This window comes from Malus domestica, chromosome 16 (genome assembly GCF_042453785.1).
Source record: "Malus domestica chromosome 16, GDT2T_hap1".
Classification (NCBI taxonomy): domain Eukaryota; kingdom Viridiplantae; phylum Streptophyta; class Magnoliopsida; order Rosales; family Rosaceae; genus Malus; species Malus domestica.
Window position 1 is genome coordinate 11,990,743 of NC_091676.1, and position 24,654 is coordinate 12,015,396.

General features: G+C 37.3%; 3 protein-coding genes across 3 annotated transcripts; all 3 read left to right on the forward strand.

Annotated features, from left to right (window-relative positions):
- Nucleotides 1–7,174: 7,174 nt before the first annotated feature.
- LOC114822208 (uncharacterized) lies at nucleotides 7,175–10,916 on the forward strand. The gene is made up of 7 exons (XM_029096462.2): nucleotides 7,175–7,271; nucleotides 7,589–7,672; nucleotides 9,897–9,953; nucleotides 10,075–10,122; nucleotides 10,260–10,322; nucleotides 10,598–10,670; nucleotides 10,760–10,916. Exons 2-6 carry the CDS (start codon nucleotides 7,622–7,624, stop codon nucleotides 10,655–10,657), a joined length of 279 nt encoding a protein of 92 aa, XP_028952295.2. The 5' UTR covers nucleotides 7,175–7,271; nucleotides 7,589–7,621; the 3' UTR covers nucleotides 10,658–10,670; nucleotides 10,760–10,916.
- Nucleotides 10,917–11,906: 990 nt separating this feature from the next.
- LOC103452793 (uncharacterized) lies at nucleotides 11,907–13,413 on the forward strand. Its single transcript, XM_008392332.4, has 4 exons — nucleotides 11,907–12,327; nucleotides 12,420–12,532; nucleotides 12,817–13,042; nucleotides 13,157–13,413. Exons 1-4 carry the CDS (start codon nucleotides 12,252–12,254, stop codon nucleotides 13,270–13,272), a joined length of 531 nt encoding a protein of 176 aa, XP_008390554.3. The 5' UTR covers nucleotides 11,907–12,251; the 3' UTR covers nucleotides 13,273–13,413.
- Nucleotides 13,414–20,071: 6,658 nt separating this feature from the next.
- LOC114822095 (AMSH-like ubiquitin thioesterase 3) lies at nucleotides 20,072–24,202 on the forward strand. Its single transcript, XM_029096152.2, has 14 exons — nucleotides 20,072–20,299; nucleotides 20,733–20,797; nucleotides 20,891–20,966; nucleotides 21,091–21,288; nucleotides 21,486–21,583; nucleotides 21,671–21,776; nucleotides 21,867–21,913; nucleotides 22,140–22,467; nucleotides 22,625–22,714; nucleotides 22,808–22,870; nucleotides 23,202–23,276; nucleotides 23,380–23,442; nucleotides 23,738–23,790; nucleotides 23,880–24,202. Exons 1-14 carry the CDS (start codon nucleotides 20,201–20,203, stop codon nucleotides 24,052–24,054), a joined length of 1,536 nt encoding a protein of 511 aa, XP_028951985.2. The 5' UTR covers nucleotides 20,072–20,200; the 3' UTR covers nucleotides 24,055–24,202.
- Nucleotides 24,203–24,654: the final 452 nt, after the last annotated feature.

The following is a 24,654-nucleotide window of genomic DNA, read 5'->3' on the forward strand; positions in this document are numbered from 1 at the left end:
ATCATCATGACTTATCATTATTATTTTTTTTAATTTAATTTAAAAGCTGATCTACACAGACAGTTTTGACGAATTTATTACATAAAATTTCACTTGTTCCATTTTTATTTTCTTTGCATAACAAATCCTATAAACACAAAAATAACGTAAATAGCTCAAAAATATAAGGAACTAACTAAGAAAAGACGAGTGAATTCGAAGTAAAAATATATATAAATATGATCCGATCAGTGCTCAAAGTGAAATGATGCTCAACTAGAAGTAGCACATGTTGCGAGGCTGCTCAGTTTGTGGCTTATGTTGCCTTGGTTGGCTCGGCTTGTGGCATTGAAGGTGAGAGAGTCCCTTTTATAGAATAAGGGCTCGCTCCTCAATACATAAATGATGGGCTAGAGTTGATGCTCGCGGTGAGGTGGTTGCTCAGTAGACGGTGATGCTCTCTAATGATGGTGAGGGAGTCCCTTTTATAGAATAAGGATTCGCTCCTCAATACATAAGTGATGGGTGCTCTCTAATGAAAGTGAGGGAGTCCCTTTTATAGAATAAGGGCTCACTCCTCAATACATAAATAATGGGCAAGAGTCCCCCAAGTATTTTTCATGAGGCCCAGTTGAGGCCCAATATATGGTACATAATGTAGTCCCCTAAGTCTTTAGTCAATAGAGTATGTTGGCTAGAGACTTCAAATTGAATCCATGTATGGGCCGAAGTGGTGGTTGTTCGGAGGCGGTATTTGTATACCTTGCACTGAAGCTCTATAGGTGAAGCTTTGAAGTTGGAGCTTTTGTAAATGAAGCTTTTGAAGCTAGAGCTCTCGAAGCTGGAGCTCTGTAAATGAAGCTTTCGAAGCTGATTGACATGAGTGATGCTCATGAATGTTTATGTTGATTTGACATGAGTGATGCTCATGGATGTTGACATGAGTGATGTTCATGAATGTTGACATGAGTGATGCTCATGAATGTTGATATGAATGCTGGTTATGAATGTTTATATATGATTGACATGAGTGATGCTCATGAATGCTCATGTATGATTGACATGAGTGATGCTCATGTATAATTTTGGAGTACTGGACGTACTTTTGATCACCTAGTGGGTGATAATAGCGGCAGGCTGCCGAATAATTTTGGAGTACTGGGCGTACTTTTGATCACCTGGTTGGTGATAATAGCGGCAGGCTGCCGAATAATTTTGGAGTACTGGGCGTACTTTTAATCACCTGGTTGGTGATAATAGCGGCAGGGTGCCGAATAAATTTGAAGTACTGAGCATACTTTTGATTACCTGGTTAGTGATAATAGCGGCAGGGTGCCGAATAAATTTGAAACCATAGGGCCTGGCTCTTTTGGGCATATGGGCCTTCGCCCTCCACATAACATTCCAGCCCATTACTTTGGGCTTGCTGTTTTTTTTTATTATTATTATTACCCTCTGATGGGGTTATACAGATGTCTTCGAAAGATAAGAAAAATAAATTACATCATTCAAAAATAAATTCGACCCTCTGCTCAATGGGTCACGCCCATAATTCCCTTTTCTGCATGCCATCACCCCCGCAATTATGTATGTTTCTTTTTATCTTCTTTTGCTTTCTGCTTTGCTTTTGCTTTTGTGGGAGTGGTTGAGCTGTCTGAGGGATAAATGCATGCTTTTTCCTTTCACCTGCAGACATACTCACATGCAGCCTTTCTTTTTCTTTTCACTTTCTGCTTTGCTATTTTCTTTTTCTGCTTTGCTTTTGCTTTTTTTTTGCATTTTTTTTCTTTTGTTTTTGTTTTTTTGCTTTGTTTTTGCTTTCGGTCTGGTTGTTGCTGGGACCTTGTCCCCATCCTAATTCCACCTACAGCAGACCACTGCATATTGTTGTACCCGTTGAATGTTTTGCTGCAGACAGGGCAAGAGAATTGGGCAACATCATGCAACCAAGCTGTGATTTACGTTTACATGGGATGAGAAATTGAGATCTAAGAGTGACAGTCTCCACAGAGTAGTATCCTCGACCAAGATCGTCTTCACCTAGATTCATCGCAATCCTAACAAATGAGGGCTCTGTCTTCGACGCAGAATATAAAAGTTGCCTTGTCTTGGCATATGTCACATATGGGGAGTTTGTTTGACTTTGAGAGACACTCGAGGAGAAGCCTCTGGTGCTTGCTTGTAAGCTTATTCACTGCATGTACTTCCATGTCACATTTGGCGCACAGCGCCGCCTCATCGGCACAGCAAATCATCGTCGCCTGAGCATTTTCACACAGAGCACTGCTTTCTCACACAGTGCTCGGCCCGTCCCTGGAGGACTTTCACCACCATGAATGCGCTGGTGGAGTTGAGGCAGGAGGTCGGCTCGTCGAGGAAGAGGATGGTCGGGTTGTGGATGACGTCGGTTCTAATCGAAACGCGACGTCGCTCCCTGCCGTCGACGTCAGGGTCTCTTAATCTGCAGCGTGAACAGTCCGGCGAGTCAAAAATCCGTTGAGCTAATCCTTCAGCAATTGCAATTTTTCCTACACCAAGCTCACCGATAATAACAGGATTATTCTTCGTTCTCCTAGACAATATCTGGATACACCGTCGTATTTCATCATCTCGGTCAATAACAGGATCAAGTTTGCCCCGCCTAGCGAGTTCAGTCAAGTCACTCCCGTACTTATCCTAGGCCTCATACTTTCCTTCAGGATTTTGATCAGTGACTCTTTGATTTCCATGAACATCTTTAACAGCCTCCTTCAAATCCTTATCACTAAGCTAGAGATTTCTGAACAATTGCTGCCCAAACCGCGCATCGGCCTGAAACGCCAATACAAGGTGCTTCACCGACACAAAATCATGTTTCATATCTTTCTTCTGCCGTCGGGCATTGTCCAACAAGCCAACTAGATGCGAACCCATTATAGGGCCACTGGTGCCACTCGTCACCTTGGGTTGCTTATCAATGAACTTGTCAGTTGCTTGAAGAACCGTAGTGTTGTCAAGCCCCGCCTTGGTGAAAATTCTCCAGGCCAAACCATCTTTCTGCTCCAAAAGCAATTTCATCAAGTGCTCAGTTTCCACCACTTGCTGCTTGCTATTTCGGGCAGCTTTACAATGCCCTCCCACGCCATCTCAGTGAACTCATTCTGACTGACCTGGGAGAAGCTCGTGGCGGAGTAGAAATTGGGAGTCGTAGAGTGGAAGCTACGAGTGAAAGCGCTTGCCAAATACTTGGCCGAAGCGACATTTCCCCTATCCGAAACGATGCCGGGGCAAGAAAAGGGAGCGGTGCATCTGCCGAAGGTGGGGGCGGAGGCAGCGACGGCGATTGCGCGACACTGATGAGAGATGAAGTTTTTGGTGGAGGCGTTCAGGGACGCCAAAGCCAGGGCCAACTTGGTGAGCGTTGTGGTGGCTCTCCTGCTTGCCATTTGACCATGAAATGAAGGCAAACATGTACAACAGAGACTTGAGATTGATTAGGGTTTTGCTGTAATATATTCGAATTCAGTGAGAGAGAGGAGATGAGAGGAGAGGACATGGTGGCTTTGTGTTTGTGAGGGTTTTCTAGAAAAGCCCAAATAGGTTCTGAGTTTCTGTAGATTCACGGTGGAGTGTGGTGAGATGAAAAAATGAAAGAGAACCGACATAGTTTTTTGTGTCATTTCCCACAGACGGTGCCAAATGTTGATGCACAAAACCGGGAGGTCTTGGAACAATGTAAATTCGACTGTGAATCTGCAAGAAAGTAAAGAACACAAGATGTATCGTGGTTCACCCCAATGTTTGGGCTACGTCCACACTGAAATTGTATTTCTATGTTTGTGAGAGGATTGTGAGGGAGAGAGAGCCTCCTCTTTGGGGAGGTGAGGCTTGAGGTTTGTGAGGGTGAGGAGGCCCTTTTATAGAATAAGGGCTCCTCACTTACATATTTGCCCCTTCATTGATTACATAATTACATTTGAGTCCCCCGAGTATTTATACGATGTCTAAATACGGAGACCCTAAGTATGGTATAAACATATATATATATTTATATATTTATATTCCATTTCTAGGAAAGTTATACATGTTTTACGGCGAGGGGTTAGAGCATTTGATAAATGAAATGGTTTTGAAAAGCTTTGTTTTTGCCCATTCACACTTTCTGTTTTGCACCCCTCTATGTTCTAGATAAGCTTGTTCGTTGTTGGCTCACAAGGATTGATTGGAGGTTATGACAGATTATTACAAATTTAGGGCATCTTTGGGTGTTGTTTAATTAGTACTTGTTTCCTGAACTGAATTTAGGTTACTTATACTCTGATTGTGTATTCACACATATTCTAACGCTTGTCTTAACTAGTACTCTTAGGCCTCGTTTCGCACACCGTATAAGGCACCAGATAGTACTAATAATACGGAGTACCGTGTTTGGTGTCTGTTTGTATTAAATAGCCACCGGATAAAAGAATCTGGTCCCACCAATTTAATACAGCCATACCCGCTTAGTTATCCTCCCCTATTGGTTGGTATAATTAGTCGGGCGTTCACTTTTCTTCGACCCTCTCTTCTCCAACGCACTGTGAACTCCTTATCAACCATAACCAATGTACTGCCGCTCTTTCTCCCTCCCTCCATCCCAACGACCAGCAGAGGCTCCGGTGACAGAAGAGCCCAAGAAGGAAGAACAGCCAGCCGAAACCCAAGACTCCATAAGAGATTTCATATCGATTTCTTCATTTTCTCCAATTTTTTGCTTCTGGGTTTTCAATTATGGTGAAATCTGCACAAACAAGGTTCAAAACAACCTCTTCTGAGAATTATTCTATCAATTTCTTTTCCTTTTTATTCATTTTCTAATACACAAAGGTCTGTGGGTTGGCATTCTCTCTCCTCAAATCTTCACGTTCATCTCTCTCTTCATCCAAAGCTTTCATCTTCATGTCAATGCCACATCCCACCATTAAAAAATTCAAAACTTAAAATCTTTTCTAGTTTTTCAATTTCAACTCTCTCAAATCTCGTATTCGAATCCACGGTTCACGGACTTCAATCTGGTCCCCGACCATTGAGGCTTCGATGTCCGGTCGTGGCTAGAGGCGTTTGCCGCCGAGTACTCGCTGCTGAAGGAGCTTCGGCTGAAGAGGATGACGGTGACTGATGAAAGTCTAGAGATGTTGGGTGTTTGTTTTGGTGGGTTCAAAGCTCTTTCGTTTGTCAGCTATGATGGGTTCAGCACTGATGGAAATTGTTTTTCACAAAAATAATAACAATACGATTTATCCAGTAGAATACCAAACACAGTATTAAATAGTCAGTCTTTAGTCAGATATTACACCAAATGCCCGACTAATTTAGTCAGTACTATTCAGTGATTATTTATCCTATCCGACTAAAATAGTTAGTACAGTCTGAGCTGCCAAACGCGGCCTTATGAGTTGGTTTTCATTTATTTGTATTCTCTATTATCATTATTGCTTTTTCACTGTGCACATGGCTACGTCACCCTCATGTGACGGCCAACATGCTCTGATTCGGGTCAGGGTGTGTCAATTTTCACCCTATCTTAACCATTGGAAATGTTGCTTCGCAGGCTACAAAGCTAAACCAATATAAATTTCCATGTTTTTGTTAGTTGTTTGATTTGCTTGCTTACTATCATTTATTTCACTCAGAAACTTGCAGACTTTTTAGTCAAAATGGTAATTGAGATTGGTCATTAAGATTAACATAACACCTTATTTTGGCCCGTAACAATGAAAATTCATAGAAGTAATTCCTAAGTTTGTCCATCGTAAACCATTTTGGTCATTCAGTGGAAAATCTATCAATATAATTGTTAGGTGGAGGGGTTGGTTTGAAAAAAAAAAAAACCCTTAGAAAGATGATCACATGACAACTGAACAAAACTAATCATAGATGTTTCATAAAATGATCAAAATAATTTATGGTGGATAAACTCAAAGACCACTTCTATCAATTAGGTCAATATCAAAAGCTTTTTGACATAAAAGCTGAACCTTGCACACATGGCATAGCCGCATTAAGGCCTAACCTCCCATCGAACCCCTCCCCTCAACATGTTCTCATGTATTTCATTTTTTAAGGGCCTATTTGATTAAAAAAAAAAATTCTTGTTGATAAAATAACTATTTTCTTTTTAATTTTTGGAGTTTATTTTTTATAAATTAAATGGTTTATGATGAGTGAGATACTTGAAACTCGACGATGTATTCAACATATGTGAATGATTAAATGATTTTCAGTTCAAATAATTTTTTGTACAAATAATCTTCAAATAAAAATTAAAAAATAGAACGATTTTGATTATGAAATTTATACAATAAATATGTAATTCGTGAGATATGTGCGTTCTCTATGAATGTGAAAGTATTATTCTTATTCTTATATATTGGTTTTATTTCTGATTTTTCATTAAAAAAACAAAACAAAATAAAATTCTCCCATGTCTTTCTCCTGCTAGATGGAGTAGAATTCTTTTCCTTTTTTTTTTCCTTCCTCTTCCCTCCTATCCTATTTGAACAGTTACGGTTAAATCACGTTAATATTTTATATAAGTTTTTTATAAAAAGAGAAAGAAAAAATAAAAAATATATGAGAATGAAATGAAAAATGATAGAAAGAAGAAGGAAGGGAATCTTAATCTTACTCTCTTTCTTATTTCATCTCTGCAAGACTGCAACAATGGCATGTCAAATCCATATAAGAAAACAACCAACAAAAATTGCAGTGGTTGTCGGTACGTAAAGTAGATAAATTGCACGTGTACAAATGTACTGTTTGTGTTTGAATGGACCATCCGATGGCTTTGATGGACCACCCGATGGCCCTCCTCCTAGTCCAATAGAATTTGAGAATTTGAGAATTTGAGACTTTGCTCACATTCGATTAACCTCAGCCTCAACTACGCTATCTTATACGGTTTATTAGGGAGATTTAGTTCCCATTCTTTTATCTATTTACCATATAAATCAAACTTTTATATTGGGTTTGGTTTGAACATACGTTCTTTTTATTTCTTTTTTCTGCATAGAATTATTTACATGAAATAGTTGCTACATTATGAGAATCATTTAATCGTGCATAATCAGAATCACTTGGTAGTACGTCACGAGAAATAAAAAGAGAAAAGGAGATATGCATTTCTCAAATCAAAATTAAATACTAAAATACAAGACAGAAATAAATACAAATACATTCTTATCTTAACTCTCACTCAACCCTCATTCCTCGTCTCTCTCTTTCTTTTTATCCTTTGGTTCCCTTTTGCATATCTCACCTTGCTCTTCCACAAGGTAATGCCAAGATCCCTTTTATCTTTCTCTTATAGTTTCTTTTATCATTTTGGTCTTTATATAAATATATATATATATTTATATGTATATATTACTAAGATTACTAACCTACTCCTACCCCATTTCAATACTTCTGCTATTTGCAGCTGCATTGTTCTTGTTAGCAACCTCTCTCTCTCTCTCTCTCTCTCTCTCTCTCTCTCTCTCTCTCTCTCTCTCTATTTTCATGTCTTAATTCTCAAATTTCATGCCAAATTTCTTCTATAATCCCTTTGATTTTCATTGTAAATTAGCTCATAATTTTGTTCCCATGATAGATTAGAATCCATGATCGTGCAGGAGAGCCAAAGATGGAGGATTGCAACAGAGGCCAAGACTATTTCTCTGCCCAAGACCATGAGGTAACCTGCTCCTTATTCTCTCTCTTATTCGTAATTCCAACTTATTATTTGCTAAATTATTGAGTTTAATTAGACTAATTAAAGGGAAAAAAATACAAAAATTCAAATTACCGTAGACTATTTCCATGGTGTCGGTTCTAGTGTGTAAAAACTAAGAACTTTGGTGGTCGTATCTGCAATCGGTACTGCATGGGTCACTTGATACGCTCAACATCCACTTTATTTCAAATAAAGTTGGTGGCAGTGTTTTTATTTATTAATTACTAATTTACTAGCGTATAAGTTTCTTCTATCCTACGTTATGTATAGATTTTCTCTACCCAACATATAATTTGAACTAATATATTGAGGTTGGTGGGTGAGAATAGGTCTATTCTTTCCAAATTATGTTTAGAGGATGATCTTTAAGCCAACAAAACTTTTCGCTTTATGAAGATCAGGAGAAAAACTATTTTCTTAACTTTAATATTTTATTATTTTATTTACTTTAATATTTTATTCTTGTATACTAAATGATTTTCTCCGTTGGTATTTTAATTAATCAAATGGAATTTTAATAGATTGGAAATTTTGACCATAAGGGTCTTTTGCTTTATATACATGACATCTTGACTATATATCTTTTTACACCAAAAAAACATTTTTCTTACTATAGGGAAAAATAATTATGCTACCATAAATAGTTTCTTTAATTGCTTCCATTTTCTTGTCAATAGACGACAAATAAGCAATGCCAAAATATGAAACTCACTTGTTTGTGTCAGTTTAAAAACAAAATACAACAAAATAGCGAGATTTGAATTTAAAACATCTTTTTAATGTCAAAAAGGTGAATAATACTTTCTTTTTATAAGAAAAAACTTTGATAATTCTCTAATTTTATCTGTAAAATTACATCCTCTTTGTGCCAAAAGGCATACACTGTAATCTGTTGAGGAAATTTTATATGTGAGATTTAAAAAAATGTAATTTTCTTAGCTTATTGTAGAGGTATCAAATGGGTCGGTTTGGCATGGCTCGACCCATTTAAAGTCACTCTGGGCCGTGCTTGGGGTCAAAACTCACTTAATAAATGGATTGTGCTTGGCTCAACCTATTTAATAAAATATTAAGCCCAGTTCAGCCCACAGTCCTAGCCCATTAAGATATGGGCCGTGCAGAGCTTGGTCACTAATTGGACCGACTTCAGCAAAATAAACTTTAGTTATTTAAAATTAAAAAAAAATTATTTAACTTGTTATTAAGCTAAATATCACTAATACTGTGTGTTACTAACCTTAAAATGTATGTTTGTAATTAAAAATAATAAAAATGAGGTCTTTAATAATAGGCCAGGGTCGCGGTTTGTGCTTGGGTTATGACGGGCCCAACAAATTATGGGCCTGTCGACCCATTGAAATTAAATCTTAAGCCCGGTTCCACCACTTCTTACGAATCATGACGTGCCGTATCTTAATTAAATAGACTTATTTAAGTGGATTGTGTCTGTGCCGTTCGTGTACCGGCCCGCTAGGTTGAGACCTCTAATTGTTGGGCCCAAAAATGCAATTTATATTTGGGTGGGTGGGACTCATTACATTTAGGATACTAGTAAGTAACGGCTATTATTTTGACACGGCAGGTATATATACCTTTCCCATTCGAAATGTCGGGAGCAGCTGGAAGTGCTTGCAACTTAAAACCATGAACATTAACGTAGACTTTCCTTGTTAAAATGCATACACGTGTCGTATTGATTATTTCACCGCAATTTTTAGAGAAAAATACAAATTACACAATGTTCAAAACTTACAACTTGGATGTTTCCATGTTTAAATATGTAAATTATATATTTTTATTGTTGTATCAATAGCGTATTGTATTCTAATTTTTATAAATATGTCGTATCGTTGTGTCGTATTGTATCTTATGACAACACGGTATTCATATTCGGGCTTCATAACCATTGTATATATTCATCTTTGTTCTCAATTACAATATTCCGGTTTATAAATGCATTGAATTTTGAATGGTTAAATTGAGACTGTCAAAAAGTTAGTCATGCAAATTCAGATGTCCAAGACTTAGTGCATTTTATACATTTGTGTATTGTAGAATTTTCGTTTTTAACGACTCACCAAATTGGTCAAAAATCTTTAAATACTGTTTAGGAATACCTACCAAATGTCTCACCAATCAGTATTGACAATTCTGTGTGTTTTTTTTTTTTTGGTTTTAATTACAGGCAACATCTGCCAAATATGGAGGACTTGCGCCAAAGAAGAAGCCTTTGATTTCAAAGGTAAATCGATTACAGATTACCACTTCAAAAAATTCAGTCAGTTCTGTTTTTTCTGTTATATTTCATTGAACCCATCGAACAAAACCCTAATTTGTGTGTGTGCGTGCATGCATGCATGCAGGATCATGAACGTGCCTTCTTTGATTCAGCAGATTGGGCACTATGCAAGGTATTATAAATCCCTGCAAAAAAAAATAAAAAAATGAAACTTAACCTCTTCTCTCTTACTCTCTATCTTTTTACTTTTTGCTCATTCAATTCTATGAATAAAATAAAATAAAAATTCAATTCATGGATGTGTAACAGCAAGGTGCAGGGGTGAATCCCAAATCAACAGCAGCAGTGGAGACCTTACGACCAAAACTCCAGGTATAGAATTATAACTACACATAAGTGCATTACTTTCGGGAACGCGACAATTTTTATTGTCAATTTCGTTGAAGTTTAGAAAATTCTAACGAGTCCATCACCTCGAAAACCATATATATTGATATTTCAGTGGGGCAAAACAACAGATAATTCCTAACAAAATGTCAATGTCCGATTCAGAAGTTTATACAATTTTCTTGTGTTTTTCATTACAATAATGTAATTAACTAGGTTTGTATTGATAATAAATCCAAATTTACGTGACAATATTGCAGAGAACACCACACCAGCAGCTACCCCCAAGACGACCTGCTTGTACATCTGGTCATGAATGATATACAGCCTCCCGTAAGTTCAAATGCGATTAGTCATCTTCGTAGTATGTTATACTAATCTTCATTTAATGTTTTGTTATTCTTTGGTTTATGATGTTGCAGGGAGCATGGATTCGTCGAGGGCTCAAAGTAGTTTGTTGTTTGAGAGGATTAATGTTGATTACCAAGCTATATATATATAATTAAGCATTGAAATTGGCTGAATGTAATAATTGTCACGTAGCTTTTATAATAAGAGTACGTAGTTCTTCTCTCTAAAGTTTGGCATTCCCTATTAATTTCGTGGTTAGTTTTGTGATTCCAACTTGAGTTGATTCCCTAACCAAAACTGGTATTTTATGACAACGACTTCTTTTAGATAACAGTTGCCTCAACCGCTAGGGCATACAAAAGGTTTGATCCATGCATGTCCTAAAAAAATTGGCGAAGAAGTTACAAATATCCTTACACCATTACCTCTCTGCCAATCAACTGTCAAGTTGGTCCACTTTTTGCTTACACGGATGCTAGATTGATGAGAATAGATTAATAGATGTATGTCATATGAACAACAAATAATAACTTTCCTCATAAAATTTTAAATTTTTAGATATATTCAGAGAAAGAGATGAAAATTGGCTTTCGACATCAATTGAGCGTCCATGTAAGCAAAAACTAGTTGAAATGAGCTCCTAACTAGAATAAACTTTCATAGTTTGGAAGATAGAGGACCGTGGTGTAACAATTTGTAATTTGAATGCCCTCATATTTGTATAGCATATGGACCAAATTGTTCTGTAAATCAAATAGGTGCAAAATATAATTTACCCTACTAAAGTGCAATATTCTTTGGTTACAAGAAAGTCATATTTTCACCCTTAAAGAAAAGAGAAAACTGATGTAAAATGGAAACATCAATTTTCCACATTTGAAAGAGAAAAACTGTGCCCCAGCCACTTACAACAGTACATTCTGTGAATAGTAACTCATTGCCAATTCGCCACAAGTCTCACTACCAATCTATATATATTGCTTCTCTTACGGTATTGCTTAGGCTGTGAACTAAACCTTGAACTCTTAATTTTCTCTCTAACGGAACACCATCTTTACTTGTAGTGCAAGTTAGGCAATTGCATAACGCTAGCTCATGCAAATTTTTAGGTTTGATTTTTGACACTCCAAGAAAAAGTCCTCAGCATGTGGAAGTTGGTGACTTGCACTCCAACTGCTCTCTCCCTTCTAGTCGTCGGCAATTCTCCAATTTTTTTACCAATTTTAGAGCAAACCAATCAATCGGTTTTCATTTCTCCCGATTAAAATCCACCAACATCTACTTTTACCGCATTTTCCCATCCACAAAAGTTACTTAAGTTCTTATGTTTGCTCAAGGTGACAATCAATGCACGTATATGAGAGAATTTTGTAAAAGCACAGCCTGAAATAAGATTTATGTTTCATCTAGTCAAGAAAGTAGAATGGTAGGCAAGGTTGTTATATGTTTCTTCCATTATATTGCTAGGGTCGTTAACACTGCATCGGTATAAATTTCGATTTAGCTCCAATAATAGCTATATTTTTCTTCCAAGGTAGTTGCTCTAGTTTGCAAGCTTCTGTCATGGCATTAACGATGAACCAACTCTCAGTTTTAGCTGCAGCTTTCATCTGCATCTCTCTTTTCTGCTGCAGAACAGGTATATATGTTACAGAGAAACATATATTCCTACTTATTGTTCCTTTCCAATAAAATATTAAATGGAACTTTTTTTGTGCAAAAATATTACAGGGATGGCTGATGATTATACACCTGAAAGAGGTTATGAACCAGAAAAAGGCACTGAACTCGAGGATCCAACTCAAATTGTAGCCAAAGCCTTGCTGTGTTTCAATGATAAATATGTAAGTCACACCTCATTAATATGTCAGATACGCACTGTCTATGTGTAATGTGTCAGATACTGTTGTTGCTCACAAAATATACAAACACGTTATAGATCCATTTTTAACAATATTGATGCACACCGTCACTTAATTATTAGAACAAATGTCATGCACAAAAAGTTTTCCGAGTGTTTACGTGTGACACTAGGAAAAAAAGTTCATAGAAATGTTAGAAATTGTAATTTGTTGACGTAAACACAATTGTCATGGAAATATATGTAATGGCTTCGAGAAACGTTCAGGTTTACAGCAGCTGTGAAGAGTCTTACAGATTGAATGAGGGTGGAAATCTGAAGGTACCTGCAGAAAAAACTGATGAATACTGCAATGGTCCTTGCTTGGCGGAGACACAACTTGTGCTCGATTGTCTTGAAAACATCATGACCAACTTCCTGTTTTACAACAAGGCCACGATTCAAGACGTTCGAGACACGATTCATGCCGGATGTGGCCACGGCGAAGAAAGAGGTAACCTTTGATTTGTACCTAGTCATGGTGGGGTGAAGAGATTATATTTTGTTTTGGTTAAGTAAATGTCAGTTGTTACTTGTATAATCTGTCATTAAATTGCAATTTTTGCAGGTAAATTCGATGTGGCTGAGCACTTCAGAGCTGAAGGAAGCAATGCATACAAGGCTGCAAACCAGATTCTAATTGGGATAGTGTTGATGATTGTGGGCACTGGATTACTGTTCTAACTTCCAATATGTATGATGCCATAAGTAATTAATTCCCATAACCCTATAGCATAATAATGTTACCATATATATAGCATAATAATGTTACCATATATATTCAGGACATATATTATATAAAATTTCAAGAGAATTATAGCTCAAGTAGTTAAGAGTGTTTTTTTTTTTTTTTTTTTTTTTCTGTATTAAAAATTATATGTTATTCTCATCCCTAGTTCTTTCATCGTTTGGCCAAAAGACAAAAGAAGGGGCGAATGAATATAAGATTAAACTTTGATTTGAAGGCTCCACTTTACAACAGATGACTATGTACAAAGACGATATGGTGCACACCCAAGAGAAAAACCAGTCTTATATTTTGTGGTTATGTTACAAAATAGACGAATGAATAACAAAATCACTTTTTGTGATGTTATTAAAATTATTGTGTCCGAGAACCGAATTATTTAAACTACGTGTGACCCTTGAAGGGATTGTGCATACACGACACCACGCGTTACCTAAATACTCATTATTTTGTGAGTCGGTCGAACAGTCCATGGGATATGACTATCACAAGAATTTCACCCCAACTATCCACATCCCTATGACTAGAGAGATTTTTCAATGTAACCGGAATACAGGATGATACATCACGTGTTATTATAAAAATAGTGAGATATGTGTATTAAAAAGTTAATAACTTGAAAAATAAAATATTTTGTTGTGACATATGTTCTGATCAACATTGTGATTGTGTAAATCCTAAGTAGAGATAAAATAGGAATCCTTTGGGATCTAGAAGAGGTATCCTTTGGGATCTAGAAGATCTTTCTTAATATACTTTGTATTATTTGGAGAGCAACTATAAATAAAGGCACAAAGACTGGAATTAAAAAAACACAATTCCTCAAGCCTATCCTCTAATCTCTTTCTCTCTATACCGCACCCCTCAGTTAAATATAGGCTACAACACGTTATCAGCAGGCTCTTCACGCTATGTTGTAAAAAATTTATTCGTCTTCAATCAGGGGAGTATTACGTTTCAATTATTTTTAATTGATTAAATTTCAACTTTATTGAATTCATATACTTTTATTGATTCAATTTATTTATTTTCTTGAACGTGATACAAGCTTTTGGAGATGGAAAGCCAAAATTGAAGAAATAATTTTTTGCAGCAAACCAGTTCATCCATATCATTACTCAATCAGGTTCTTCCAAAACAACGATTTTTATCTTGATAGTTTTGCAACCCTGATAGCATGAACATTCACCATAATGCATGACCCAACATTACGTTTTTTGAATTTTCGATTCTACATAAATTGTGTATGCATTATATTCATAATTATTGAATTATATGAATTTGATATTTGTCATGAATTGCATCAAATATATGTACATGCATTAAATTATTGAATTGAATATGAATATAATTGAATTTCATAATCTGAAAGAGAAAAAAAAAGAAAAAAAAAAGGAAATTGAAAACGCCATCTGGGTTCTTCGAACCTGTGACCCCGAGCAAAATGGAGCATCAAGCTCCTTGAAACCCGACGCCTATGGCGTCCAACCCAAAAAACCCAACTCGCTTGCAGCGAGACCACGACCTTGCCGTGCAATTTTCTAACTAAATCAGACATGGTGTCATGATTTTTGATCAAATATCATTGAAATTCCTAAAGAATTTCATCGAATTTGGGTGAAATTCCAGTTTGAATTTCATAGGTTTCATTTTTCCCCCGATGTCGAGGTACTCCCTCCGTCCCTTAGAATTTGCTCGTCGTTGAACCCATGACCATGCACCTAGAAATTTCTTCCAAAACACTGCCGCCTATAGCGGCGGTGCCGACTTTCGTCCTTGGTGACAGCACCCAACTTTGGCTGAGGTGTTCTTGGCTGAAACCCTAAGCCCAATACTTTGGCTGACCTTCTCGGCTTGCAGAGAAAAAAAAAAGTTTTTTTTTCCCTAAAACGGGCTTGCATGATGCGGCCTAATACCCGGGCTCAGCCCAACCTCAGCCCGTACGGCTATGGTGTCCCAGCATTGTGTGCCACACTCGATCCTAGCTCTGCTGGAGTATCTGTGTTCCCCCGTGTCGAGTCACACACGATCAGCCTCAATCTGGGCCTCTCTTTGGGCTCAGCTCCCTTGTAGCCTGTTTGCTGCTATGGGCCTACAACCCACTATCAGTTTTTGGGCCTGATCCACTCGAGCCTATCATAGCCCATTCATAGGCCTGGACCACACGAGTCCTATTTACACAGCCCACTCGTGGGCTTTGGTCCAAGTTTTTGGGCCCCGAGTTTAATTGCCTAATTATTTTTAGGCCCAATTGGTTTTATATTTTTTTACCCACACTTTAAATTTGGCCCGAAGTCCAAATAATTAATCCCATTATAATTATAGACTTGAAGATCTATTTGCATATTTTCTTGTTGCATATTTTTGTATATATTGCGTTTGTTTGCAGGTGTTATGAACTTGAAGTTCATACTTTCGAACTTGAAGCTTCGGAAAAGTGCTTTAGAAACCTGAAGTTTCTTAACCCACAACACTCATGTTGAGACCCGAAGTCATCTATGCTTAAATCCGTTTAAACCAAACCATGTCTTAGAATCTAAATGTTCTAATGTTGATGTTTATAGACATTTTATTTCCTAAAACACGAATCACATTCTTGTTTCTACCATTCAGCGTATTGTCGAACCTTAACAAGTTCGATTTCACTGATTTAGAAGTTTCGAATAAGAAACTACTTTATATGGATACAAGACGTGACACCCCGCTTGACTACGACTAGTTGCAAAATCATTGTAGCCAATTATGGTGTGGAAGAGTTGAATAAGCCTCCACCATGATCTTTATTTGAAGACTTATGCCTAAAGCATATTAAATGGAAGTACCTCACTGCCGAGGACTCCATGGCTCTTTGACTCGCTATGGACTATTTCAAATCATGCAAAGATGAATTCTTGCCTCTTCTGGAAGCTCTTGACAATCTTCCCAATACTCTTCCCCACTTCAAGTAACTTCTTGGGCCCAAAAACCAGAGCCTCCACACCGGCTATAACCACAAACTCCGGCATCCCCAGACTAAACAGAGCGTTACACGTCATACCCTTCTGGGCTCTCTCGGTTCTCGTTCTGCTTTTGCTCAGAACCAAAGCACTGCCATTGACGGAGGTTTTACTGAAGGACAAAGAGGTGGTGCCATTGCTAGACAAGAAGGTGGATTGGGATGATTGGAAAGGGAGAAAAAGTGGGGATCTTAGAGCGGACAGAGTAAAAGATGATATCTCTATGAATTTGATTTTTGTTAATTACTTTATCTGATTTTTGGCTTCTGGGTTTTTGAAGGTTTTGCAGATTCACGGCGGAGATGAAAAATTGAGAGAGAACCGACATAACTTTTCGTGTCGATTCCCACAGACGACGCCAAATGTTGATGCACAAAACCGGAGGTCTTGGAACAACGTAAATCCGACCGTGAATCTGTAAGAAATGTAAATAACACAAGATTTATCATGGTTCACCCCAAGGTTTGGGCTACGTCCACACTAATTATGTATTTATCTGAGGGAGAGAGAGCTCTGAGAGTGAGAGCTTTGAGAGGGAGTGAGAGGGCCTAGGAATTGGCCTTTCCCAATTGTGAGGGTGAGGGGTCTTTTTATAGAATAAGGACTCCTCACTTATTACATATTTGCCCCTTCCTTTATCACATAATTACATTTAAGTCCTTCGAGTATTTGTACGAGGAGGCCCTAAATATGGTATAAACATAACCAATCATTTCAATGCTATCATAACATTGCCTATATCCATAACATTGATTATCTAGGTGTGAAAGGACCTAAGGTAATCTTTTCCTATCAATTAAGAGACAAAGAAGACAAAGCTACAAAAAAAAAAAAAAAAAACATTAAAACCCATTCGTTCAACAGCATTTTCAGTCTTCCATGTCACCCTGGGATAATCAGGATGCAGTTTTAGCCTTTTAGGACCAAGGTTAAAGACTCTAGGTAAAAATACAGAATTTTCTACGAAATTTTGAATCATTCACGACGTTAACTAGTACCTCCCTACAATATGCAAATATCATATATGCTTTCAATTGACATTCTAATGTTCTTGAACGAAGAAAAATCGAAGACTAACCAACGAAAAACCAAATCCCCTTTTGATTCAAAACCCAACCCTAAACCTAACCCTAAAATTAATCTCAAATCTATAAGTAAATTTAACTAAAACAAGTCATAAATCATAGTTCTTACCATATTAGCACTCTGAAATTTAGAAGCTAGGAGCTGGAAAGCCTGGAATGAAGAGGAAAGGAGGCCGAAGGGGAGAGAAAGAGAGCGTCTGGAACTGGAAGAGTGCAGGAGACTGATGAATAAACTTGAGAAAGAGAACACAAAGTCTTAGTCCACGGAATAGAAGGAAGAAAATAAAGGGTTATTTTATGTAGCCATGTTATGATGTGGTTGAGTCCATACTAAATGCATGGACTCAATGAAAATATTTAAATAACCAATTAGAATTTAACATTTAATAAAGGTATGCGGTTTCGGTTTCGGTTCGGTTTCGGAGGGCTGAAACCAAAACCAAACCGTTTTTCCCTATTCGGTTTGGTTTCAAACCGAAACCGTTTTGAAATCGCAAAACCAAACCGTTCGGTTCGGTTCGATTTGGTTCGTGTTTCGGTTGCGGTTTTCGGTTTCAAGTGCCCACCCCTAATCATTGTCTTAATCCTTTTCATCTCATGAGATTAAATCTGGATTACTCCCGAGACCTAAAGTTTCTTGGTCCAGTATCCTAGTTTGGATGAGATATGGAATTGGAATGAAATTATCATAGATGATGTTTCATTTATATGATAACTACCGACATAAATGAAAAATGACGATAACGAACTGCGTTCCGTTGATTAATATTGATGTAGAACTGATTGGTCAACTAGAAGAATCAATTGATGACGAATAAGATAAATGAAATAGTGCGATATGACGATTTGTGGCGCAATGCTTCTCTCATACGCCATGTGATTGATTGTAGCATTACAAATGTGGTTGTAGTATCTCTAGGATCATGATACGAACCTACATGGAGTTTCCAAATGACTTACATGTACTGATTCAAATAGTTCTATACCACAAGAACACCCTCTTGGTTCTAATGAAGCCTTCACTTTACGGATGCAGAACTATCTGGGTGGATGTGGTATACTCGTCTAAGTGAATATTTGATCAGTTAGGGATATATGCTCATGCGTGTACAAAATCCGAAATTGCTAGAGTTGAGAATACTGACTTGCACCTAAAGTCGGACTATAAGATGAATGATCTTGGGAGAACTCGACATTACCTCGACCTGAAGTTCCGAGCTAGTTCTGATGGTATTCTGGTCCACCACTTGAACTAGACCCAGAAGGTGTTATGTACGAGTATACCTTGATCGTCTGTACGCTAGATGCAAGTAAGACCTTTATGGAGGGTATGGAACATAAGGTTCCATATTGGAACGTGAGGCAACCATATCTAAGTACCATTAGCGTTTGTTGTACTTAACTCAATGCACTAGAATCAGACATCTTATGTGATGATAATCTTTTGGCATAAAGCAGCACTGCGCCTAACCCACCACCACCAAATTTGGTGTTAAAGACGTTTTTCCGTTACTACGGATTTGAGCTTATCTATCCCTATGCATCTCAGAATAGATCACACCCCCTTGATCTTCAGAATGATGCCTACCTTATGGAATTCGCTGAATTAAACCATCTGTCTAACCGCACAAGGTACATTCCCAAATGGTTATGTCTTTACCATTAAGGAACACCTTAATATCTTGGAGGTCGACCAAATAAACATTTGTTGTGAAACCTTTGAATCGTTCCAAGACTTATTGTATCTCATCATGTGAGAGATATGGTCGATAACTCTTGTTGAGCATATTCAAAATCCTTGCGTTTTTCATCTATCGTTAAGTCCCAATAACGATCCATGAAGACAACGACATATGTATCGACCAGATTATGATACATCCAACAAGTCAACACCAAGCATATTGTGTCTACATCAACATGAGCATCAGAAGATTGAAGTCAAGCAGTCTGATCCCAGACAACTTTGCTGACCTCTACACGACGTCACTGCCAAAGTCTACCTTTTAAAAGCTTTTCCAAGGAATTGATATGCGTAACTTTCTCATTTGCGATGCTTGTGGTTTCATTTGGAAGTTTTGTCAAACTCAGGGAGAGTATCCAGAAGTATACTCATATGACCTTAATGTACTCTTTTTCCTATGATTAGGATCATTTTTCTCACTGGATTTTTACTGCCTAACTAGGTTTTGATGAGACATCCATCCTGAGTTGGTCATACCCTTGTGTACGTCATACTTGCGTCCCGAAGACGTATAGTTTTGACTTAATACAATTCTCCTTAGCCTATGAGTTTTTGTCCCACCTTAGGTTTGTGAGTTTTACTACCCATGCATTCTTCTGTTTGTTTTGAGATTAGCATTCGTTACTTGTGCCGACTAGACGAGACAACTTCATCAACTATTTCTACATTTGCCTAAAGATCTGATGCGCCATCAACTTGAGTATTTGCACACTCAATGAAGAGTGTTCTGACATATGTTCTTATCAATATTATGATTATATAAATCCTAAATAGAGATAAATTAGAAATCACAATAAAAAATTTCTCCTCTGGTCGGTTCATGAAATTCCGTAGTCAGCATTGCACGCAACGAAAACTATACGGTAACCTCACCATGTCGACATAAAAAATTTAAAAAAAAAAAATTAAAAAGACCGTTCTTCACACAAAACGACCGAGTTTGACTTTACTCGCACGCTCAGAACATCGTTCCGCTTCCGTTCCCTCCCTGAAGCTCTTCGCGCGATACCGCTTGTCCAACTGGCATTCGTCGCCGGAGAAGATGAAGATCAGCATCAATTCGATGGCTCGGCGAGTCGAGGTCGATAATCGCTATCCTCTCCGATTTTACTTCCGAATCGCCGATAATCTTCTCAGACAGGTTCTCTTTTGATTTTCCTCTCTCTTCTTTGGATTCTCTTTCGCTTTCATTGTAATCGAGTTTAGAGTAATTAGGGTTTAATTTGATTGTGAAATGCTAATTACCTACTTAGGACTTTATTAGGGTGCCAAAATTTATGCTTTGATTGAAATTAGCTGTTTAAGGGTTTTTTATTAGCTCTAAGACTCCCAAATCACCCTAAAAATTGAGTCTGTATTCTTCAAATTGAAGCTGAGTTCTGTATGAAATTTGGAAACAGTAGGTTTTGTGATTACAAAAAATTTGTTTAATCCTAACTAATTAGGAATTTATGACCTAATATGGCAATGCTATGTGTTAATCTAGTCATTTGATGAGCATCCTGCAGCTAATGTGTGTTTAAAATTTTCAGTTTTTTGTTTTTGTTTTCTAAATGTACTCTTCATATGCTCAGGCTAGTATTTACCGGGAGGAGAAAAACATCCTAGATTTGTACGTCATACTAATACGATTCTCAAGGTACGTAAAGAGCGTCATTGTGATCCCATTTCGTGGGATTGAATAGTATGCAGAATAATTTAGATTTGTAACCTTATTGTTAAAATTTTACAGTTTGGTGTCTGAAACTATACCGTGTCATCGAGACTACCAGACGTATCCTTCGAAAGAGAAAACTCTATATAGAAAGGTAAAAGTATTCTTGTTCTTTTAGATAGTGATTAATTTACCACTTCTTTCTTGTTCAATGTGCCCTGTTCTGATTTGGCTGTCGTTTCATCTGTTCTGATTTGGCTGTCGTATCATCGTTGCAGAAACTGCTAAAAGTACTAGATGAGCTTGAATCTTTAAAGCCGGAAGCCCAGCGCCTAGTGAGCAAACTTAACGAGGCCCAAGCAGTTGCTCAACTACCTCAACTTGAAAGCCTAGAAGGCACTTCAAATGGTTTGGCAACGTCTTCTTTAGAGTGGCCTTCTGTGAACAATAAATCGTTGAGCCTAAGCGTTAGGCAGGTACTGAATGCTCTATTGATGTTATGGGATTAGTTATGCAGGTTCTCAATGTCTAGTCATTGATTCCACTAAGTTGTAACACATTTAAAAAGATTTGTCATAATCTTGTTGTGCCTGCATGTAGGATTTTTAGTTTATTTGAAGTTTGTTGGAAGACTATCGATATACTAAATTACCATCCTATTTTATATGTGCAGCCTGGTAGCTTGACATCTCAGTCATCATGGAAGTATAGAAATGATTATTCACAGATATCAACAAATACTACACAAATTGACAAGCAGTTCCAGAAGCTGTGAGTGTATTTCTTCTAGCCATATATAGTATATGGATATCCATAGGTCATAATTTGAACTATGACAAAAGTTCCTTGAAATTGCAGATCTTTTAATCTACCTCTTCCCAATAAAGAGACTTTGTCTAGACACTCATTTTTGGGTCCAAATGGTCTTCAGGGCCAGTGGCGAGGACCTAGTGGAAAAGTTAAGGTAAACTGTTAAGTGCAGTTTCAAATCTTTTTTTTTTATTTTTATTTATTCCTGAGCTAGCAGAACTCGATTAAAATATTCGCTATGCAGGTTCAGTATCCAACCAGTACTGACTTAATCCCTACGGATAATTCAGAGTGAGTTTTTCATGCAATACTTCTTGTCTAAAGTCTAAACCTTGTAACTGTGCTTTGTCTAAAGTCTAAACCTTGTAACTGTGCTCCTTTTCTGCATATTTATTTCATGTTTTGCCTCCTTCTCAGCATGTATTTAATCAAAGCTTGCTTGATTATCTTTGATGAACTTTCCTACTAGTTTTGGCTGCTTCTAACATACTCAATTTCATGTCATCCATGGTTATAGCCTGAATCAGGCTGTACCAAATGATATTGTGGCTGTACAAGATGGTGATCCAGGAGGAATTAAATCTACAATGGAATCGGTGCTCTCCTTGGATGATGGTGCATGGCCATGCTCTTCTCAGGAATCAAGTCCTTCATTGATTAATGGAGCAAGGGAAGATCCCTTCGAGTTGGTCATCCGTCAGCCTTCTCCTCCTCCTGTACTTGCTCGAGTGCAGCAGGAATATACTCCAATTCCTCCATCAAAAGTGGCAGATCCAAGGCCAGGACTTGCAAAACCTTCTCTGGATGGAATGCCAAGCTCCAATTCATATCAACATTTACATGTTGTAAGCTTCCTATTTCTGATCCTTCTTATACATGGAAACACTTGATCTATCTCTTGTCGATTTACAATTCATGAGAAATTATTTTTCTAGCTTCTAATGGTGAATGTTCCGTATAATTTTTTAATGTGATGCTAGTGTCATTTAATTTGTTTTGCAGCCAGTAAAATTGATGGATGATTTCTTGAGATTGGCTAGGGCTAATACAGAAAAAAACTTAGAGACGTGTGGTATTCTTGCTGGTGCATTGGTAAGAATATAATGGTCTTTTCTTTATGAGGAAACTAACATAATTTGATTCCTTTGGGTTCTTATTCTTTCATTTTTTTTTTTGTGGCTGCAGAAAAACAAGGTTTTCCATATCACCACGCTAATAGTCCCAAAGCAAGAGTCGACCTCTGATTCGGTAGGATACATCACATGTTAACTTGTGATTTGCCTTTCCATATGCTGGTTGATCATACTGAATTTTTCTTCTTGAGATCATTAGATGGTTAAATTGTTTTTCTACACGTCGAGCTGCAAACTATATACCAAATAAATTAGATGACCAATTATGCTCAAGATACTCATCCCATTTATAAATAAATTATCATTAGAATTAAAGAAGCATTTCTATGTAAACGCAGTGGAGTATCTTGAATGTGATCTCTCAATTTTATATGTGCATCTTTTCAAAAGTTAAAAGTGCGTTTTGTCTATTTCTATTAACAACATTATCTTTGTTTTATGTTCAGTGCCAAACGTTGAATGAGGAAGAAATATTTGAGGTTCAAGACAGATTATCTCTTTTTCCACTTGGCTGGATTCATGTAAGGGTCTCAATAGCTTCAATGGCTTCTGTGCGCATTTAGTTGTTATTCTTGCTCTTGTAAATGTAATTATTTTGATTTTCATATCCGTGTGATGCACCAGACACACCCATCACAGACCTGTTTCATGTCGTCCGTTGATCTGCACACTCACTACTCATACCAGGTAAAAAAGCAATCACCTTTCTTTTTCCTGTATTTCTTTTTTTTTTTTTATGAACTTTAGGCTCACAACAGTTTAGGCCTCCCCTTTCTCTATCCTCACTCTTCGGTAATATTTATTTTATTGACTTCAATTGATACTTTTTTAATTTCCTCGCGGGTTTAGTTCTTTTTGTGGAAATACATTCTCTACTGTGAAGGATTTGTTATATTATTAGATATCCTTTGGTTATTTGTTCGTGTTCTCCAAGGTTTCATTGCACTGTATAACAGGGTTGCTATGGTTGTTTTTGTTTCAGATTATGTTACCAGAAGCAATTGCAATCGTTATGGCTCCAACAGATACATCCAGGTGAGTTTGTTCAACTCTTGACAAAATTGATAATATCGTTTATCATATAATATAATCGGCATGATAAGTTGTCTCCCATGTAATTGCAGTCCACACGGCATATTTCATCTATCGGACCCAGATGGTGTATCTGTAATTCGTAACTGTGATCAGCGTGGGTTTCATCCACATGAAGAGCCCTCAGATGGAAACCCAATTTATGAGCATTGTTCTCATGTGTTTATAAACTCCAATTTGAGGATTAATGTGGTCGATCTGCGGTGAGATTTTGACTCTTTGCCCCTTAAACAGGAAAAATTGAGATTAAGGTTGGTAAATATGTAAACGGAACAGTAATTCTCTCTTCATCCAATAACTATATTGTAAATTCAAGTGGTTTCTTAATACGAAATTTGATGGAAATATAGCATAACTCCATGGATCATTACTGTATACTGCATTTCACAGAAAGAAAGCACCCCTCTATGCTTCCATTTCTGCAGGAATATCTCTGTTTGGGTGCTATCGACCAGTTCTAACTTCGGTCTAGTCCGACGGAAAACCGCCTATATTTACTCGCCGGAATAAGGAAAGCCGCCTATATTTGAGGCATGCCTACAACCTATAGACCCAGGTGCTATTCTTTGTCCGATAAAATTGGCTTATGTTCTTCCCGACTATCCAACATTTGGTACCATAGGTATGGTTACCGACTACCCAACATTTGGTATGCTCACAAATAAAACAACATATTGCTTGCAATACAAATTTTCTCCTCGTTCACTTATCAAAATCTTAGCATAAAAAAATATTCTTTAACCTTAACCTTAACCTAAATCCCAAGGATTTCATGTTAAAATCCATAATTTAATAGTTAAAAACCAG

Coding starts and splice junctions, on each gene's coding strand:
- LOC114822208 (XM_029096462.2), top strand. CDS start 7,622: ATGGAGGATTGCAACAGAGGCCAAGACTATTTCTCTGCCCAAGACCAT. Junction 7,673..9,896: donor TCTCTGCCCAAGACCATGAG/GTAACCTGCTCC, acceptor TTTTAATTACAG/GCAACATCTGCCAAATATGG. Junction 10,123..10,259: donor CAGATTGGGCACTATGCAAG/GTATTATAAATC, acceptor GATGTGTAACAG/CAAGGTGCAGGGGTGAATCC.
- LOC103452793 (XM_008392332.4), top strand. CDS start 12,252: ATGGCATTAACGATGAACCAACTCTCAGTTTTAGCTGCAGCTTTCATC. Junction 12,328..12,419: donor TCTTTTCTGCTGCAGAACAG/GTATATATGTTA, acceptor AAAATATTACAG/GGATGGCTGATGATTATACA. Junction 13,043..13,156: donor TGGCCACGGCGAAGAAAGAG/GTAACCTTTGAT, acceptor CAATTTTTGCAG/GTAAATTCGATGTGGCTGAG.
- LOC114822095 (XM_029096152.2), top strand. CDS start 20,201: ATGAAGATCAGCATCAATTCGATGGCTCGGCGAGTCGAGGTCGATAAT. Junction 20,967..21,090: donor AGAAAACTCTATATAGAAAG/GTAAAAGTATTC, acceptor TCATCGTTGCAG/AAACTGCTAAAAGTACTAGA. Junction 21,584..21,670: donor GACAAGCAGTTCCAGAAGCT/GTGAGTGTATTT, acceptor TTGAAATTGCAG/ATCTTTTAATCTACCTCTTC.